The 21049-nt window shown below is 37.6% G+C and overlaps 1 protein-coding gene and 1 non-coding gene across 4 annotated transcripts; one reads left to right on the top strand and one right to left on the bottom strand.

The window, feature by feature from the left end:
- The first annotated feature begins 1668 nt into the window (after positions 1-1668).
- Positions 1669-18965, top strand: LOC135463712 (kynureninase-like). 3 transcript variants are annotated; one of them, XR_010443580.1, is made up of 14 exons: positions 1669-1895; positions 2496-2726; positions 3127-3247; positions 3900-3982; positions 5496-5557; positions 6184-6255; positions 6558-6632; positions 8566-8712; positions 8984-9082; positions 11767-11893; positions 13832-13917; positions 14674-14901; positions 15691-15870; positions 18455-18965. XR_010443580.1 is itself a non-coding variant. In XM_064741116.1 (13 exons), the coding sequence occupies exons 2-13, from the start codon at positions 2525-2527 to the stop codon at positions 15814-15816; spliced, it is 1428 nt and encodes a 475-aa protein (XP_064597186.1). In that variant the 5' UTR covers positions 1669-1895; positions 2496-2524; the 3' UTR covers positions 15817-16308. The 3 variants fall into 3 exon arrangements, 2 of the variants coding, with proteins under 2 accessions (XP_064597186.1, XP_064597185.1); XM_064741116.1 differs by lacking the exon at positions 18455-18965 and having other exon boundaries at positions 15691-16308; XM_064741115.1 differs by lacking the exons at positions 13832-13917; positions 14674-14901; positions 15691-15870; positions 18455-18965 and adding an exon at positions 12581-13755.
- LOC135464249 (U5 spliceosomal RNA) lies at positions 6807-6927 on the bottom strand. Its single transcript, XR_010443656.1, has one exon. It is a non-coding gene; the product is annotated as a U5 spliceosomal RNA (small nuclear RNA).
- Positions 18966-21049: the final 2084 nt, after the last annotated feature.

The raw sequence follows: 21049 nt of genomic DNA, 5'->3' as shown, positions 1-21049 counted from the left end.
TTATTTTTAATTTTTTTTCCCGATGTTCGTATGGCACCCTGGGCTCGCGAATAGCTGGGGACAGGGGCAAGTAAATGTTGGAAATATCAAAGCCTGCAGGCCCTTCATGCCGGACTTCATGCTGCCAGTGACGGCCCAAAGCAGTTGAGTTAGTTGAGAGTCCGTAGCCTGTTGCGTAGCTCTTATCGCCTTGTTATCTAAATGCCCCGTTCGTGATTGCCGTCTGTCGATCTCTTGTTAGTTTTACTTCCACGTTTCAACACTCCCGACTGAAATCTTCGCGCGAAGACTTACTGTAGGAATGGGGCCTTCGTGGCTCAGTTGGTTAGCGCGCTAGCGCAGCGTAATGATCCAGGAGTCTCTCTCACCAATGCGGTCGCTGTGAGTTCAAGTCCAGCTCATGCTGACTTCCTCTCCGGCCGTACGTGGGAAGGTCTTTCAGCAACCTGCGGATGGTCGTGGGTTTCTCCCGGGCTCTGTCCGGTTTCAACCCACCATAATGCTGGACGCGGTCGTATAAGTGAAATATTCTTGAGTACGGCGTAAAACACCAGTCAAATAAATAAATACTTTAGGAATGTCTAAAACACCCTAAAACAAGCGTGGACACGTCACATGCGAAATGCGGTATTCTCATTTGTTCTCGACATGTGGACGCTGTAGTTCTGCAAACTGGACTCTTCCACGCAGCGATCGACGCAAAAGAAGTGTAATCAAAATAAAGGGGTGAATAGGCATCAGTTTGAAAATCGAAAGGAGTGAAAACTGAGTAGTATTATAAAATACTAGTACATATGAAGAGGTTATGTGTTAGAATATGAAGAATGGCTTCATTCACTGCGTATTCGACGTGGTAACTGCAGTTGAAAAGTTGAAAGAAATTAAAATTTAAAAACAGTTTAACTACAAGCAATAATTACAGTACCAGTAATTCATATATTATATTATATTAATACCTTAGCATAAGCAACTCAACTTTAGCTCTTGTTAAATAAACATATCATATGGTACCTTGAATAACAAGTCCAACTACCTACCTACTACACATTTACGTCGTATTTAACACTTTTTCAGTCATATAACGACGATCTTAAATATTGATTAACGGAATCACTAAATTTGTTTGATGTACATGTATTCTGTTTGCCCTTTATTTTTTTTTTACCTTTTTTGTTGTTGTTGTTGTCAACAGGTAGCAAATCTGGAACACTTTACAAGTGTTCGGTGAATTTAGAAAGAAAAAGCAACAAAACGAGGTTAAATATCTCCATTCTTTCACCAGCTAATGTTTTGTCCTGTGGAACAGAAGACACAAAGATAAATGAAATTGCTCACTGGAGCGGAACTACGACTTTTCACGTTAACATGTTTCGCATAAGTAAAAGACACGTTGTTTTACTATTATCAGCGCAGATGGCTATAGTTCATGGCACAGAATGGAGGTAATACTTTTAATTTTTGAAGAAATCAAATATCTTTATCTATCAAAATAGTAGTGTAATTGGAGTTTCCTCTGTAAACAGCTCTCCACAATCGGATACCCCCTCGTCAAGAGCCCCACGGTTTCCTTCTCGGCGAATGGAGGTAAAGACAGTGTCACCATGGCTTGATACATGTCAAGCTTCACGATGACACTGACCTTGTAAGTTTGGCGGGTGCTGTCTCTGTAAACCAGGTATCGCAGAAGTCACTGTTACAGCCATTTAAAAGCCGGCTTAAGGCGACTTTTCTGGGCCAGTGACCTTCATGCGTGTCACGAAGCAGAGTTTAAGTGTAGTGCAAGGCAAGTGTTACTGACACATACAGTATTGTCCCAACCAGTTCACTTTTGTAAAGCGTCAATCTTTTTAACAGAGCGAGTACCTTCATTGTATGCTGAATTGATAGATTTGCAGGTGGGTACTTGAATATAAAGTTGTGTCATTGCATTAATTTCTTCATTGCTGGTAAACTGTTACTATTATTTTAAATTCAGAGTGATACACGATCATATATTATTAGTGAATGTTAGCACATAGGCCTATAGATGCTTTATTCTTCACAGCAAACTCTTGGTGAGTGAGGTGATAAGTTCGAATCTGTTTTCTGCTTGATGCAGAATGGTTTGCACCAGAAAAATGGGGAAAGAGGAATCAGTTGTAATTCTTCAACCTTTTCTCATGTTTGCAAGGTGTTTATTCAGACATATTCTGAAGGCATATTCTGTGTAGACTGACAAATGGTACTCTTTGTGAAACTGTGAAATTGGCCAATACAAACAAATCTAGTTTTATCTCCAAAATCAAATTACAGATGTGCATGTGAAGTTACTCCTTCATATGAGAGAAGGTTAAGGAATTAGGGTAGTTTGATCGGAAGTGAAATATTTTTCAAAACAGCAATTAGATTCAAATACAGCAGGCAGTCAATTTTTTTTAAAGCCACATCCATTTATGATAAAGTTAACTACTTTCATACATTTAACTACTTGAATAACATTTACTACTTTGATACAGTTGATTTAAGAAATTGGATCTGAAGAAAGATGGGAGATGAACCGAACCACCATATTTCATCCAAGAAGATGCTGGATGCTAGTCACCCATGGCAACAGTTACAAGATGTTGCAGACAGTTTAGGATGTGACATCACCAATAAGAAATTTGCTCAGTACATGGACCAGATCGATCCGATTGGTCACCTGAGAGGCGAATTTTTCTACCCAAAGATGAAAGAACTTCCTGTTGGTAAGTGATAATAACCTAATAATTGAGGCTAATTCAATTTACTCGCACAAAACCTTGTAGTATTTCGCTTAACCCCAAATCCCCTATAGTCCTGTACTAGTTACTGTACGGAATAGGCACAATGGTACAAGACTCGGCATTTCTGTCAATGGTTAAAAATCATTTAAAGAATTTCCTCACCCAGTTCACGGCCGAAATTGTGTGGAACAACTGAACATTTCATCAAAATCCCTTGCATTACTTTTTCAATAAATTTGCAGGCAGACCCTGGCAAAAAGATAATCTACTTGGAGGAGGTAACAAAGGTTAATTTACTATCATTGTGCTTTTGATCTGTTGAGGACTGTATTAATCAACGATCTGATAAATAAATGAGTAAACTCCAGTGTTTTGTTTTCAGTTGACCAGTCCCTTGTTGACCCTGAGGAGGACTGTGTTTACTTCTGTGGGAATTCATTAGGCCTCTGCCCCAGGGCAACCAAGAAGTACATGGACAGGGAAATCACAAAGTGGGCACAGATGTGAGATACTCTGCCAATAGTTCATTTGTGTCTCCCTTCTAGTCAATTTCATTTTAGTCAGTACATGTTAGGGAGTAGGACTGGATATGGCAGAAAGTCTTAGTGAAACAATACAGAAAACACTATGAGCTTCAAAGGACAGGGGCCGGTTTCAAGAAGCTCACTTAGCTAAGTTTGCCCTTAAATACCATGATGACATGTTAAAGAGATATAAAGTACTCTTAGCTAAGGGCTACTTAGCAGTAAGTATGCTTCATGAAATTGGCCCCTGACCCTTGAAAATTGTTTTTGATTTAACTTACATATAACTTGGGGGTAGCCTGTGAGTTCAAGTCCAGCTCATGCTGGCTTCCTCTCCGGCCATAAGTGGGAAGGTCTTTCAGCAACCTGCAGATGGTCGAGTGTTTCCTCCGGGCTCTGCCCGGTTTCCTCCCTCCATAATGCTGTCCGCCGTCGTATAAGTGAAATATTCTTGAGTATGGCCTAAAACATGAATCAAATGAATAAATATGGCCTAAAACATGAATCAAATGAATAAATAAAAACATATAACTTAATTTTATCAGATTTTTTCCCACAGTATTACATTCAGTGAAATACACGTACTCTTATCCAGGCTGATGCATCACTCATTTTGTCTTTCTGTTTTCAGGGGAGTCATTGGTCACTTTTCGGGAGAATCTCCATGGTCGCTGTGTGACGAAAAGCTGGATGAGGTCATGGGAAAACTTGTTGGTAAGCAGGGTAAAATGTAAGGACATTGTTGATACCATTTACAGGTGCCCAAATTACAGCATGTGCCATAATTCCCCAGAATTTTTGTGAATATTGCTTGATAAATTTAACTTAAATGTTTGAAAAAATTCCCTTGCGAGAGAACTTGTGGGTAAAATGTCCCCTGAAGTCTTGCAACCTTGTGGTAAGTAATGGCCAAAGTTAAGCAGCTGAACTCTGTGGTTGAAATTGACATCCTCTCATCCTTGTCGACCTGCACCACACCTTTGAGGTCACAGGTTCAAATCCAGTTATCACATGTTTGGCTGTGGCATTATGTCAGGAGGTTTGTCAGGTACCTGGAAAACGGTGGCAGGTTTCCTCCAGCCATAAACCTGACAGCCGTCTTATTAGTGATCAGTTCTTGAGTACCCAAATTCTTTAACCTTTTTACATATGAAAGAGCAACTTTCAGTTCAATTTATATACATTTATAATAAGATTTTGGAGTCGAAACTAGATTGGTTGGATTGATCAATTTCAGGGCTTCACAAAAAGTATAATCTTATTAGTCCACACGGAATAAAGCCTAAAGAATATGCTTGAATAATGTCGCACCCAACCCCCGGGATAATTGTTATTGTAGGAAATTCTCTAATAAATCACCAAACATAAAATCCCAGAGGAAGAACTGACATTAAAGTTATGCTAGTAAACTGTAGTCTTCCTGGGTGCTGTAATAAATATAAAACAGAATAAAGATCTGAAGAAATAACAGACTCATAGAAAACAGAGATTAGGAAAATAGTTATAGATGAACATTTTATTATAGTAAAATTAACAAACAATAGTTCATGCAAGTTAAATAAATGAAGCGCGAAAAGTTAAGTTATTCTCAAGCTCTTCTGTCATCTTCCAAGTACCTTAACGGCAGGGTAAGCTTCTATAATCTTTGAGTTCCTAACATAGTGAAAAGGAGGCAAGGCATAATAACTAGATATTGAAACTAATATAACCATAATTGGTGGTATTTTCAGTTCAGATTAAATAATGTGTATCTCTAATGTGTATAGCTGATTTCCAACAATGTAAATAGGCCTATGTAGTTATATAAGCTTGGGGCAGTTAATACTTGGACAGAAACAGGATAGATCGACATTGGTGGAATATTCAGTTCATGTTACATAAAGAACACATCTGTTCAGTATCATCTCGTCCTCAGTTGTCGCGATCTCTAACATGAATCACAATGACACGTAAACAAGTTTGTCAGCAGTATATAACTACAACTTATTCAAACTAGAATCTTTTTAATGATGTACTAGTCTGATATTTACTAAAAGCCAATGATATGAGCTGTTCTTGAGTCAAAAATCTCCGGTATATAACTACAACTTATTCAAACTAGAATCTTTTTAATGATGTAGTAGTCTGATATTTACTAAAAGCCAATGATCTGAGCTGTTCTTGAGCCAAAAATCTGCAGTATAGTCTTTTTAACATCGCATTGTTTTATTTTTGTATTGTTTTACAGGAGCCAAACCAGGGGAAGTTGCCATTATGAATGGCCTTACCGTCAATCTACACCTGCTGCTGGTAATACATTTACTGTTCTCCTTACCATTGTCAGTCTTGTCCATGGTATTGATTCTTCATGGAAAATTGGATTCAGTTTGCAGTGGGTTTTTTTTTTCTTTCTTTTTTTTTTTTATAATTTTGCCAATTTACGATAAATTGATAACTTTATAGGTATGTAATTTGTCTGTCCCAGAGCACTGTCATATCAATGAAAACTTTTTAAGCCTGCCAATTTAATAAAATGCTTATAGTGTGCTGCATTACAAAACATTTTTGCCTTTATTCATGTTTTATTAGCCATCTAAAATTTTTTTCTTTGTCTTCATTTATCTGACTTGAGCAAGATACGGGTGGGTAATCAGATATACTTTTAAAGTATGAAAAGTTATGTTAAACACCAACAAAAAGAAATGAATAAATTTTTATATTTTTTTAAAATTTTTTAATAAATTTTTGCAATATTGGGTACAATATTAGTTCAAATAAGTAAGGTACTTTTGTGACTAGTTTTCATTATAAAAAAAACAAAAAAAAAACAACATTTTTTTGGAATCAGTGAGACTGTCACTAAATTACAAACGTTCTGAAATGCAATGATACAATAATTCTATCATAATAATAAATCATTTGAATTTTATTTTCAGATTTCATTTTATCGTCCCACACCTCAGAGACATAAAATTCTGTTAGAAAGTAAAGCTTTCCCATCTGATGTGGTAAGTTTTGGTAAACTGCACTATCTAGGATATTTCCATAAAGTAGCAGAAATATTGAAGAAATAAACATTGGGATGCTCATGTTTTAGAGGATAAGACCATTGAACAAAAAAGAAACGAAATGGCGAAAACGAAAAGTAATTTTCTTTATTAGTTTTCATACTATGCAAACTAGCATTTAAGGACATACCATTTTTAATGTGTTCTTTTTTTAAAGTTAGTTAAAAAAATTTAATTCATCAACCCTTTTGCTAATTTTTATTTTGAGGGTTTTTTCTTTTCCTTGAATGTTTTCTGTCCAGTATGCAGTTGAATCACAGATTCGTCTCCATGGTTACGATCCAGATACCAGCGTCATTGCTCTTGAACCAAGGGAGGTAAGCACTGCTGCAGTTTGCATCACGGGAGTAACTGGCAATAGAATGTTTTGTGAAATGTACTGATCATTTACACGGAGCAGTGAGTTATTCTGTAGGAAATGTTGCTATGTGTTTGAAGGGTCGTGCAAGGTGAGGTAAGCAGATCGGTCATCTGTTTTTTGATTGGAATATTGTCTTGCTCTCGCAAGACTACAAAAAATAGTCTATAGACTCATTTGTATGTTCCTCCCCACGGAAATCTTTAGTAAAAGGCGAAAGATTTGTGCGTGGATTTGAAGAGAAACCAGAGTTATGTGTCAGTGGTAAGCTTCGGGAGTAGTCAACCAGAAACCGTGTCTGCGTTGTGGGTTCTGCCTTCGATAATAAACACATGTTGGTTGTAATATTTATTTTGATATAAATAGATCAGAGCTATTTGTTATGTTTTTTCACAAGTCTTAAAAATATTTCGTTTTTAATATTATTTAAACATGAAAGAATTGGAGCTGCATGACAAAATATCCAAATTAAGTAACAAAAGACACTTAATTTGCTTGTACAGAGAGTTACCTCCCCTTCACAACAGGCTACCTTTACCTTTACACCCCTTTGAGCAGATGAGTTAAGGCTACAACTAATATAGGTAAAACTAAAAAGCAACAGTATTGTTGCAGGAGGTATCTATTTTGTAAGTCTTTTTCTCAGCACAAAAGATGAAATTAACATATTTAATATAAAATAGTCTGAAAATATGAAAGTCTTGTAAAGATTTTTGTAGGTTCAATATTTGCTAGATACATGTATACCGGTTAGAACACTTAATATCTGCTTGTACAGTAATAAGTATACCAGGTCAACACTTTTCAAATAAAAGATGAAACCAGTTTTATTTTGTGTTTTACAGACAAGCTGACACTAAACAATCAAAGACTGGAAGAAAGATAAAACAAAAAATACATGTTTTTATTCTTATCTCTTCTGTTGATGAATTTTTTTTGATCATATATTAAAAAAAACTAAGGCAAAAAATTGGTTGGACAGTCCACATTTGCCATAAATTAGATAATTTTTCACTTTTATTTTTATGTCCTCCTCTGATAGTGAAGAAAAAGAGTCATTCTGCCAGTAAAACAAAAATATAAAAAACAGAAATTGGTGCAGTCTGACTGCACTATAAAATGAATGTTGCTGTCACACCGCCTGTTGCACTAGATCTGCTTCCACAAGCAAAGTAGTACCGGCCTGAATAGCACAGTTGGTAGAGCGTCTGCTTCGCGACCGGTAGATCCAGGATCAATCCTTGATCGAGTCACACCTAAGACTTTAAAAGAGGAAGTTGTAACTTCCTCGCTTGGCGTTCAGCATGTAGGGGATAGTGCAACAACTGGTTGACCCGTATCAGTATAATGGCTCGGGCGGGGCGGCTTACTTGCCTTTGGTAAGTCGTCTCATTGAAGCAGCACTAAATAAAAGAGCGGTGGAAATCCGTCCTGCAAAACCCCAAGCACTCACTCACTCACAAGCGAAGTAGTGCTTGATGGGATGGATAGTTCTGCTCCCAAAAGTTTGGAATGACTCTGTTTGCTGGCTAAATCTGTTTGCTGGCTAAATCTGTTTGCCTATTTATATAAACTTAATGTCCGAAAAAAAAGTTAATTGTGCCACTAGCTCTTTACATAAATAAACATGTCATTTACGGCAGGACTCTTGCGGGAAGGTCTGTCAGCAACCTGCAGATGGATGTTGGTTTCCCCTGCTCTGCCCAGTTTCCTCCCATCATAGTGCCGGCCGCCGTTGTATAAGTGAGATATTCTTGAGTACAGTGTAAACACCAATCAGATAAATAAAGTAATAAAATTTGTGGCAAGCTTGGTTGACATTGATCAGTTCATTAAGAAGTTTGTCATTTTTGGCCTACAGTGTTCTTTTTTTTTTTTTACTGCCATGGTAGGGAGAGTTCACTCTACGAACAGAAGACATTTTGTCCAAAATCGAGGAAGAAGGTGACAGTATTGCTGTAGTAATGTTCAGTGGAGTACAGTATTATACTGGACAAGTGTTTGAAATGGAGCGAATCTGCAAGGCAGGGCATAAAAAGGTGAAGTTACCATGACAACCAGTTCAGATGTAATCATCTCTCTTGTTTTTCTCAGTCTGTAAAATGGTAAACGTCATATCGTTGAATTCCTCTGATATACATGCAACAGAAATACTGGTATATGCTGTGATATTTTGAAAATTTAATGTGAAAAACAAACCTCTTAAAATTGTTTCTGCTGTATTCTTTAGTTTTTCTGAAAAATAACCTGATGAATTTTGTGAAATAGCTGTCACAGATATTTCTTTTTTTTTTTTTTTGATTTTTTCAGGGGTGCTATGTTGGCTTTGATCTGGCACATGCTGCTGGCAATGTACCAGTCTGCCTACATGACTGGGACATTGACTTTGCATGTTGGTGTACATACAAGGTAATTTTATCATGGTGTGCAAAGTGAATGACTGGCTTTGTGAGTACGTGGTCAATAAGTATCATGGCAGGCTTACTTGAAAGTATATAGAAGGTGATGAATATGTATGAGGTGGTTATGAACATGTATGAGGTGGGCATGAATATGTATGAGGTGTTCATGAATATCTATGGTTTTGATGAATATGTATGAACACAAAGGTTAAGTCCTGGCCAGGATGCTGTTTTGCTGTGGGCAATGTGCACTCCATTTATGTATGGGGAATATATTATGCAGTTTATAAAAGATCAAGCATTTTGGGGGTTTGGTGTGCACTGGACAATTTCAGAGAAATAATTTTCAGGATTTTAAACATGAGATTTCTCTGTCGTGAAAGTTATGGAAAATAAATATGTCATATATACCTTATTTAAACTATAATGGAGTGAGAATTAAGGTAATGCCCAATTGTCTTAAGCTTTTCATAGCAGAAGGAAAACCTTGATGTCTTCCGTCAATTTGTGTAATGACTTTCATACATGACATATGACAGGTAGAAATTAACACATATTCAGATTTGCCCAGCCAGGTGGCTTTAGTACAGATGTTCTCTCACAAAAAGTACATTTTAAGTGAGCGAGTGAGTGTTTTGGGTTTATCATTGTACTTGACAACTTTTCAGTCATATGACGATATGATAATTTATCATATTGAGGCAGGTAGTGCACTTTTAAAGGCAAATAAATGTCTTCATATATTGCTTTTGGTGCTGAAACTTTTCCAGTATTTTTAAGCAGGATGTCTTGGTATCTCCCAACCAATCCTCAAAACACCTGTGAATCAGTGCAACTTAGTCATGAGCAAAACTTTTTTGAACAAAATTTAAGTCTTGGGAGTAAGCAGTACATGTTAAAGCGTTCAATATTAGTAGGTTATTTACATATCTCTATTGTCAGGTCATTTTGAAATATATACAGCAATGATCCAACAAATGTTGAAAAACTAGTGAGATGGCCATATGAGTGGTAAAAAGAAAAACAGAACGAGTGTTATTGCACGTAGTAGAGTAGAATGCGCTAGCTATCTACAATCAGGTTAACAGTTGTCTCCCTTTGGCCTAGTGGTGAAATGCTATAGGATCCTATCCCATGGAAGGGCGACCCTGTTGAGGTTTGAACCATCAACCTTTCGAGTCCTTTGCTTAATTCTACCACTAGACTAAGGGAAAGTTCCTCAAGCATAGAGATAGTGCTTATATTCCATCATATTACATTCACCCTGTCTTTAGACCTGTCATGTCTTCTTCACACTTAAAGGATACATGAAGCACTGTGACTTCATTTCTTAATGTGCAGATTGTAATGCGTAATAACATATAACAGTACAAACAGTGTTTTCAACTTTTACTTTGGGGAGGGGGAGAGGTAAAAATGGCTTAACTGTACAGTTTTCTTAAGGCCTAAGCAGTCAGCTCAGAAATTAAGTCAGCGATGATCCCTGTTTAAAAGGAACTCTGTTGGGGACAGACCGACCGAATGGTGACGGGTGTAGGGGCATGGATGGGGCACTAAAGTGACCTGAAGAGGCCATGCAGGACCCATGTACATGTGGCCCTTGCTATCACTTTAGCAACTTGATTCACCAGGCTCAGGGAGCTCAAGCTTACTGAGTTCCAAGCAAGGTCTACAACGATGTAATTTCTGGAAAAATCCGACCATTGACGAAAAATATGCATAATATAGAGGGGTAGTTAACAGGTAATTTTTAACAGGTAATTTTTAACAGGCATAATTCTCTTCATTTGGCATAAAAACATAATCTTTGACTTATAGTTCCTTTCCGTGTATCATTTAAGGGTAGTGAATCGACCCTAATTCTTCTAATTTGTGGGAACCTGGTCTGCCCTTTTTAGCCAATGTACAAGAAATTGTGAAAGGAATATTTAGTTTCTTTTTTTTTCCCATGGTTAGTCCATCTAATCTGGAACTATGTATATCATAGTCTCAGATCTAATGTGCAACATATTTATATCTTTACTTTTCAAAAAAACTGGGAGAAATGTAATTCTTTGCCTTCAGCACTACTAATGTCTGTCCTAAAAATTAGAAGAATTAGGGTACTGTCCAAAATATTTGAAAGCTGTACTTAAACTATGCCAACACACCCGGGCGTAGCGCCAATACGCAGGTTTCCAGATATGACGTTACGACGACAGAGTGACATCCCTTTGTTATATAATGTCGTCGCTTTACTGCACAGTAGGGCCAATCTGGTAATTTTAACATGGGGTCGTATATAGAATATAGAGTACTAATTTAAAAGCATTAGACTGATCTCCTGAATCATGTTTTTGGATGGATTTCCCAATATTGCAAAAATAATGATGTTATCCCGGTACTTTGATCTAAACACGATCAGTGCCATCTTATAAGATAGGCAGTTAGTGCCGTAAAGTGACGACGTCATTTTGCAATAGGACGTCATTCTGTTGTCGTAATGACGTAACACGAAAGCTGCGTATTGTGACAGGGCAACCCTGTTGGAATCATTGACCTATGAGTGTCATGTCCACACTTCTACCACTAGAATAAAAGGGAAATGCCCTACAGCCTCGATGTGGGTACCACTTATAATGCACCATGTTACAGAGTCACCTGGCTGCATATAGATCTGATACACCATTTTGTTCTGTTCTGTGTTGTCAGTACCTGAACAGCAGTGCGGGTTGTCTGGCAGGGTTTTTCCTTCACGAGAAGTTTGCCCGTAACGACTTTCCTAAGCTCTTGGGCTGGTGGGGTCATGAACTGAGCACCAGGTTTACAATGGATAACAGTGAGTGACACATTTGTTTTAGCGATTTATTCCTTTCTGTTAACTGTTTTTTTCATTTGCTTATGTGTATATATTTATAATATATCTTTGCAATTTTGATGGCGGTGTTGCTGTTAAAGATGGCCTTTATGTTAAAGGTGGTCAGATGCTATGCATGCATGTAGCTGTCGTATATGTTAGAAATGTTTTTGCTTGTGTTATAATTGGTCCATCCTTATAATGGGGGGCTCTGTTCACAAAGCAACGTGCAACATTTTTTTATCGTACATTTGTGTTACGATATTTCAAACAGAAGTCACTATTACTGTGCCATTGTCCTATATGTGCGATTATTGTACGTTGATGACATCTTTGTGAAAGTGTCCTCAGGAGCCTCCCACTAATGCTGTCGCTGTCTCTGGGAATGTACGTGGGAAGGTCTTTCAGCATCCTGCGGATGGTCAAGGCTCTGCCCAGTTTCCTCTGACCATAATGCTGTCCGTCATAAGTGAAATATAAGTGAAATATACAAATCAATGAAATAAGATTTGTTGTTTGGGGTAACCTTAGCCTACGAGAAAATAAAAACGTTATTGTTCTCTGTGTTAACACAGAAATGGTGTTAATATTCTATATGTTAAAGGGGTAGTGCTATTGCTCTTCCTTTTACATGTTACAGCAGTGGTGCTATTGCTCTTTCTTTTACAGGGATGGCGCTATTGCTCTTGATGTTCCATGGATGGTGCTATTGCTCTTCATGTTACAGGGATGGTGTTATTGCTGTTCATATTACAGGGATGGTGCTATTGCTCTTCATGTTAGAGGGATGGTGCTATTGTTGTTCATGTTTCAGGGATGGTGCTATTACTCTTCATGTTCCAGGGATGGTGCTGTTGCTGTTCATGTTACAGGGATTGTGCTATTGCCGTTCATGTTCCAGGGATAGTGCTATAGCTCTTCCTTTTACAGGGATGGTGCTGTTGCTCTTGATGTTCCAGGGATGGTGCTATTGCTGTTCATGTTACAGGGATGGTGCTATTGCTCTTCCTTTTACAGGAATGGTGCTATTGCTCTTGATGTTCCAGGGTTGGTGCTTTTGCTCTTCATGTTTCAGGGATAGTGCTATAGCTGTTCATGTTACAGGGTTGGTGCTATTGCTCTTCATGTGACAGGGATGGTGCTATTGTTTTTTATTTCACGGAGGTTGTGGTATTAGCTCACCTTTACAAAGTACGCTCATAACTTATGTTGTACCGTCAACATTGGCGTCCAACAACTGGGAAAGCAGTGTTTAACAAAATATTAGAGGTGGTTTCTTAAAACATGTAAAAAGTATGCCGGTATTGAGATCAGGGTTTGCTCACTTGTAGAGTACAATAACACGAGGGAGATATTCCATCGATGACACAGTGTGTATGTATACTGAATTCCTGACGTAGTGTATTGTGTATTAGAATCAATGTCAAACAAAATATTAGGGGTGGTATCTCAAAAAGTGCAGCAAGTATTAAACTCAGGGTTTGTTCACAGGTAGAGCACAGTAGCAGGAGGGGCATATTCCATCATTGACTTGGTGTATGCATATTAAATACCGTAAATGACCAAATTCCTTACTTATTGTATTGCTCTGTGTGCATATTAATTACCATAAATTATCAAATTCATTGATTTCAGTGCTTCATGTATTGAGCTGAAGTTTTGCATTCGTGTGTCTCCTGTAGGCAAGCTCTTTGGTAATGTAGGTTGATATTCTAAAGATGATGATATTATTACATGTAGAGATAGTGTTTTTGTTCTTTATGTTAAAAGAGATGGTGTTTTTGTTCTTTTTGTTAAAAGAGATGGGGTTTTTGTTCTTTTTGTTAAAAGAGATGTTGTTTTTGTTCTTTTTGTTAAAAGAGATGTTGTTTTTGTTCTTTATGTTTAAAGAGATGTTGTTTTTGTTCTTTATGTTTAAAGAGATGGTGTTATCTCCAGGTGCTTATGGTTACAGAATAACTAACCCAGCTGGGCTGTTATGCCCTCCAATAGAGGCCAGTCTAGAGGTGAGTTTGTTCCAGTGCTGAAGGTTTGGATTCATTTTGAAAAACGGCGAGATCCTAAAATTATAAACAAATTGTTAAAATTAACAAACTTGTCAAAATTCAGTGTATATGAGAAAATGTAAACTGAAATATTGGTTTACTTTCCTGAAGGATTGGCTCATGTCTGAATGGTCAGTTTTTCCAGTGAGATGTGGATTCAAACCCATTGTTGGACAGGAAAGTATCTGCACTCCCTGCTCTGTTTGTTCATTGGGTTGGGGGGGGGGAGGGCGTTTGTGGCAAGAATTAGTTGATGGTGCATCTCTCATTGTCTTGCACCTGAGCTTGACGGATGCCAAATATTTCACCTAAAGTTTGGTATGTAAAAATGTACCTTCAGAAGGAAGTAATGACCTAAGAACAATTCTTTTGATGTCAACACTTTAATTTATCAAACTTTACAAAAAAAAAGAAAACAAAAAACCCCAAAAAATCAATTATGTGGCCCTACAGAGTGGATGAGTCAATAAGAATCATGCAAAATGTGTGACTTGAAAAATGGTAAACTTTAGGTGACATACAGTAGTCCACCAGTAGCTCGCTGAAGATCTGTGGTTTACTCCAGAAACTTCCCTTTTTCGCCACCAATCAGACAGAGTCCCATCACATATGTGTGAAAAAGTCTTGCTGAGATTGTCAAATATCAGTCAGATAAGTAGGTACTAATGAGATTGTCAAATATCAGTCAGATAAGTAGGTACTAACACTTTCTTGCAGGTTTTTAAAAAGACATCAATGTCACAAATTCGCACCAAGTCCAAGCTTCTGACCGGCTACTTGGAACTGTTGATTGTGCAGAAGTATCATGGGAAAGAGACTGGGCAGCGCCCCCATGTGGACATAATGACGCCCTCTGACCCAGAGCAAAGGGGCGCACAACTCTCACTCATCTTCTCTATTCCCATCATTGAGGTGTTCAAAGAACTGGAGAAAAGAGGTGTTGTGGTGAGTGTTTTGTATTCTGAAACTTTTTGTCATTTGAAAATAAATGTAATATGTGACAAAAGAAGAAAAGAAACAATCAACAAACTACATGTACAAAGAAAAACAGAGCATGTTTTTTTTGTAGAACTGTGTATGCACCATTGCTTAAAATAGAAATCCAAAAGGTTTTTTTTAGAAAATTATGCCTAAATGACTCAAGAGCCCTTCACCAATGCAGTCACTGTGAGTTCAAGTCCAGCTCATGCTGGTTTGGGAAGGTCTCGATACATGGGAAGGTCTGCAACCTTGGCAGTGGGTTTCCCCTGTGCTCCACCGGGCTTCCTCTCACCATAATGCTGGTTGCCATTGTATAAATGAAATAATCTTGCGTACGGCGTAAAACACCATTCAGATAAGTAAATAAATAAATACAGTTCTTGAGTACAGCATTTACTGTTACACACATAGATCTGCTTAGGTTCAATCCTTTATTGTTGTCATGGGTCCTTGGTCAAAAAATTAGCTATTGACAACGTTCTTGTGTAACGTTTGCTTAAGACCAGTTGTCTTTCCTCGATACGGCATGCTTACCTGTATTGTCACATGCAGGGAAGTTTGACGATTTCTTGCCAAGAGCAGGTGGTATACTCTGAGCACCCTGGTATCCCTCATCCTAAATCTTACCAGCTGTCATGTGAGTAAAATGTGAGTTTCGGGGTAGTGTTGAACCACAGTCAAATAAATGAGGAAACAAATGAATAAATAAATAGCAAATTGTATAGGTGTGTACGAATTTCTTATTTGTTTCAGTGTGACAAGCGGGAACCTAGTGTCATCAGAATCGCTCCCGCCCCTCTTTACTGCTCCTTCTATGATGTCCACCGATTTATGAAATATTTAGAGGACGCGTTACAAGCAGCTTATGCAGCCGAATAGGAAATTAGCAGAACAGAAGGGAAGTTTGGAGTTCGACCTCTTTTATCGTTAAAGGTAAAAAAAAAAAAGTCTTGTTGTAACATGTGACCTGTCAAAAAGCGTTAAACAACTATTGCCTAGCATGTACTGTGACATGGGTGTTTGAAAAAAGTTGGGCAAAAAGTTTCTTAGAGTAGAGAAAATGGTGGAGCTGAACGTTTGTGAACTTGAGAAGCTTCTATAGGAAAGATTTGTTCCTCTGGAACTTGGTGAGACAAAAGACCAGTAAACTAATGTCATCAAAGGTTACTGAACAGTTTTCACGAGTTGCATGATTTAGGAGGACCATTTTTGCATACAAAAACAAAAGAGTTCAAATTCGAAACTCCCTTATTGTCCAGTGTATGAAGCATTTTACCAGAAAACTTACCTCTACAACAATATTGTAAACGACCTAAAGTTTCGCCCCAAAAAGGTCCATTTTTAGAGGCAAATAAATGTCATAAAGTATTACATTATAGTGCTGAAACTTATTTTTTTTTTCAATAGGACATCATCCCACTTAACAAACAAACCTAAAAAAATCTGAGAAATTTCCGATCAGAATTAGGAAAAATGTGAAATTTAATGTAGTAGCCTTAGGTAATTTACTGTAATTGCTGGAATCTGAATAAAAATAGTACATGAAGCATTGTCGTCATCATGACCAGACACCACTGTCGTCATCATGACCAGACACACCACTGTCATCATCATGACCAGACACACCACTGTCGTCATCATGACCAGACACACCACTGTCGTCATCATGACCAGACACCACTGTCGTCATCATGACCAGACACACCACTGTCATCATCATGACCAGACACACCACTGTCATCATTATGACCAGACACACCACTGTCGTCATCATGACCAGACACACCACTGTCATCATCATGTCGTCATGACCAGACACACCACTGTCATCATCATGACCAGACACACCACTGTCAGACACACCACTGTCATCATCATGACCAAACACACCACTGTTGTCATCATGACCAGACACACCACTGTCGTCATCATGACCAGACACACCACTGTCATCATCATGTCATCATGACCAGACACACCACTGTCATCATCATGACCAGACACACCACTGTCAGACACACCACTGTCATCATCATGACCAAACACACCACTGTTGTCATCATGACCAGACACACCAGTGTCGTCATCATGACCAAACACACCAGTTGTCATGACCAGACACACCCTGTCGTCATCATGACCAGACACACCACTGTCGTCATCATGACCAAACACACCACTGTCGTCATCATGACCAGACACACCACTGTCGTCATCATGACCAGACACACCACTGTCGTCATCATGACCAGACACCCCACTGTCGTCATCATGACCAGACACACCACTGTCGTCATCATGACCAGACACACCACTGTCGTCATCATGACCAGACACCACTGTCGTCATCATGACCAGACACACCACTGTCATCATCATGACCAGACACACCACTGTCATCATCATGACCAAACACACCACTGTCGTCATCATGACCAAACACACCACTGTCATCATCATGACCAGACACACCACTGAAAAATTATTGAACCAAAGAATTCATTTTTTATATGCCTGTTGATAGCGATGGGGGCATATAAAGGCATGGCATTGTCCGTTCGCCAGTCCGTGTGTCTGTACATAAAGTCTTTGTTGTATAAAGTATACAAACGAATGTAAATGACACTTTTCTCATTAAGAATGAATATGTGGGCATCGGTGCTGTTGTATTTCTGGGCCTTTTGCTGACTTTTTAGGTGCATGACTTTTTAGGTGCATGACTTTTTAGGTGCTTGACTTTTTAGGTGCTGACTTTTTATGGAATGACGGAAAACTGTACCGGTACATATTTTGTGTTGATAAAAGATCGTTTTCAGCTTTAAGAATAAGTTCAGACATTTTCACTGAAGTAAAACATTCAAATTGGGTATAGACACTGATGAATTGAAATGAAATATTACATCGATTTGATGCATGTAAAATGTCCTTATTATCTTTTGGTGTATTTTGTAGTACCCATTCTTATCTTTTGGTGTATTTATGTATTTGGAAACAGTTACTGTGATTTTCAAATATAAAACCCAAAGAAAATCTGACCAATTTTTATGTGAATTATGAACTTTAATTGTTATTTTTAGTAACCTGCATTTCGCATCAGGGAGGAAGTAAAAAAATATACTGTTTATGGCTTTTTCTTGAATTAATTGGTAAATTACAGTCATAATACATCGTATAAAATAATATGTGCTCAGGAAAAAGCAAAATGTTGGGCTTTAGCTGCAACTTTGTATTGTTTATTAGCTGGCTGTCTAAAATTATGCTTTTAGAAAGTGTAACCATGTCTCACTGAATCTTATCGTGTCTGAAAACTTGTTCAGTTGGATATTTTTTATGAAATTGCATGATTATTTTCCTTAGATATTTTATGGTAATTTCTCTGACGTGTTCTGTTGATATTAACTTGTTTCTGTTTACATGATACACACATGTATAAATGTTACAGTTGTTTTAACATATAAACTTCATGTGCTTTGTGCATTTAAGGTCTGTTTTTTTTTTTTTTCTTTTGTCCCTGTAGAGACGGCAGAAGACTTGATTATGGTACCATAGGTGTGGTTTAAGGCCTCTGGTCATTGACATTTTGCCATTGGTCCAAATTATACTGTTTGACCATACCATAGATTTCACAGTGTCACTACTCCACTGTTAATTTGATTGGTGTTTTTCTCTCAACTAAAAAAATATTTAACTTTTTATGACATGGACCAGCATTATGGTGGGAGGAAACTGGGCAGAGCCTGCAGGAAACCTACAACCATTCACAGGTTGCTGCCAGACCTTCTCGCGTACGTGATATGCATATGCATAGGTAAGAGACTCTTGTGTCTCTGTGCTGCGCCAGCACGTTAACCACTCGGCCATGAAGGCTCTCCTCTCTATATTTATATATACCCTGGTACATTTATCATTGATCCCATTTGGTCATTGGACAGTTTCTATGGTAACAGGATTTTTCGAGTTTTTCTGTAGTCTCACAGTGCTATATATGTAACAAATATCTACCATTTTGAACATAAAAAAGGCAAAAAATTAAAGGCATTAGTGATGACAAAACATTTTTTGGTATATATTTTTCTGTCTTGCTGCATATAATGTTTTGATCTGGAATGGACAATTTGCACAGATGTAACTTGTTGCAGTTTATATATTATTTACATGAATATGTAAACATTGTAACTTGTTACAGTTTAGAGATTATTTACATGAATAGGACCCTGTGTTTCTAAATAGGATAGAGATACATGTACTTGTTCATGTGTCAGATTTTTTTTTAACAAAATTCAGACTGATGCAGCGATGCTTAAATTTGACTGGTTACCCCAATTCCTCAAGCTGTTCGCATATGAAAGAGCAAATTTCAGTGCAATTCATGTGCATTTATAATTCGAGTTTCATTTATAATTCATCGAGTTGCAATTTCAGGGCTTCACAAAAAGTATAATTTTATAAAATCTACAGAGAATAGTGCCCTCAGAATATGCTTGAATAAAAACCTTGCAAACATGCGAAAAGGTTGAAGAATGAAATAATTTTACTTCAGAAGTATAGCACAAGTATGTTAATTAGTAATTGTCTCATTGTTCATTGCTTCATCAAACAGCTGCTGTCGATAAATTTTTGAGCTTTTATGGCGTCAGAATGGTTGAGCTTCTAAAGTTCACTGGCAAATGTTGATTAATCAGTAAATCAGTTGATCACTTCTTTATTGAGGCTCACATGACACTCTGCTCAAACTTAACGTCTCATTTTTCCGAAATAAATTTCTGATTTGTGATACATGCATAATGGTTATACATTTGTACAAAATATGGAACGGTGGAGTGCTTGTATGTTTTTCAATAAATCATTCAGTGAATATAAAAGTTTGTTTATATTTTTGCATTGTATTTAACTGTCATGTATGGGAACATAATAATTTTTAAAATGACTACAGAATCTACAGTTCTGCCTCACTGGAATATAATGCTGAAGAAACCAGACATGATGGTCAGAGGATAAGGGGAAGTTACAGTATATGGACACTGGTCAGATGCCCCAAACTGGGATAGTATGCTGACACTAGACATGACAGGCCATCCAATCAGATCATATGGATGCCCCACCCAGTCACATTAGACTGACACCACACGTTATGCCCAATGATGTCCAAGTATCTGGACACCAGACATGCTTCCTCACCTAGTCATAGTATATGGACACCAGACATGACACTCCACCCAGACACAGTTTGCTGACACCAGACATCATGCGCACAATCACACACCTCACCCAGACACAGCACACTGACACTAGATATATTGTTCCAGTCAGTCCCAAAGTGGTCTTCAACGATTGTAAACTGAGTGAGTGCTTGGGGTTTAAGGTTGTACTTAATTTTTCAGTCACATAACAAGAGAATCCTTAAGAGTGCGTGTAGTGTGCCTCCTTGTTGCAGGACGGATTTCCACCGCTCTTTTATCTAGTGCTGCTTCACTGTAAAAATGCAGAGGAAGACCTTAAAATGATACTTTTGATGCCAACACTGAAGTTTTTCTGACAAGCAATGAATCAAACTTCCCACACACACAAAAAAACACTCTCTAAAGTGGCCCTACAATGTGGAAGACTTCGTCATAACCAAGCAAGATGTTTCACTTGAAAAACTGCTAAACTTTAAATGAAATACAATAATCTATCAATTGGAATCACAAAATCTGATACAGGAAACCAGAATTATAATGAAATACAAATGTATTTTATTTCTTAACAATCCAATAAAAAAACATACAAAACGTTACAAAGTACATTTTGTGGCAAAAAATATGGGATTCAGAACATGCACATTCTCTAAACAAACAACATGGCCAACTCTTCAAAACACATTCAGTTAAATATTAAGACACCCTTCAACATGAGACTCATTAACAATTGAATTAGTGATAATTTATCATGTAAGATACACTGCCAGTAACATACCATAATTGTTCTATTTTTTCAGAAATTCTAATTATTTGAACATTCAAATATTTCGCCATGGGGTAAATACAGTGTACACTATCAGGCTAACAGGGATTCAAACAGCTTTGTACATGAAGCTTGCTATAGGTAAACTGGCAGATAAAATAAGCCATGT

This window comes from Liolophura sinensis, chromosome 3, assembly GCF_032854445.1.
Source record: "Liolophura sinensis isolate JHLJ2023 chromosome 3, CUHK_Ljap_v2, whole genome shotgun sequence".
Classification (NCBI taxonomy): Eukaryota; Metazoa; Mollusca; class Polyplacophora; order Chitonida; family Chitonidae; genus Liolophura; species Liolophura sinensis.
Note: the sequence above shows the minus strand (reverse complement) of the source record. Positions and strands in the feature narration are given on the sequence as shown.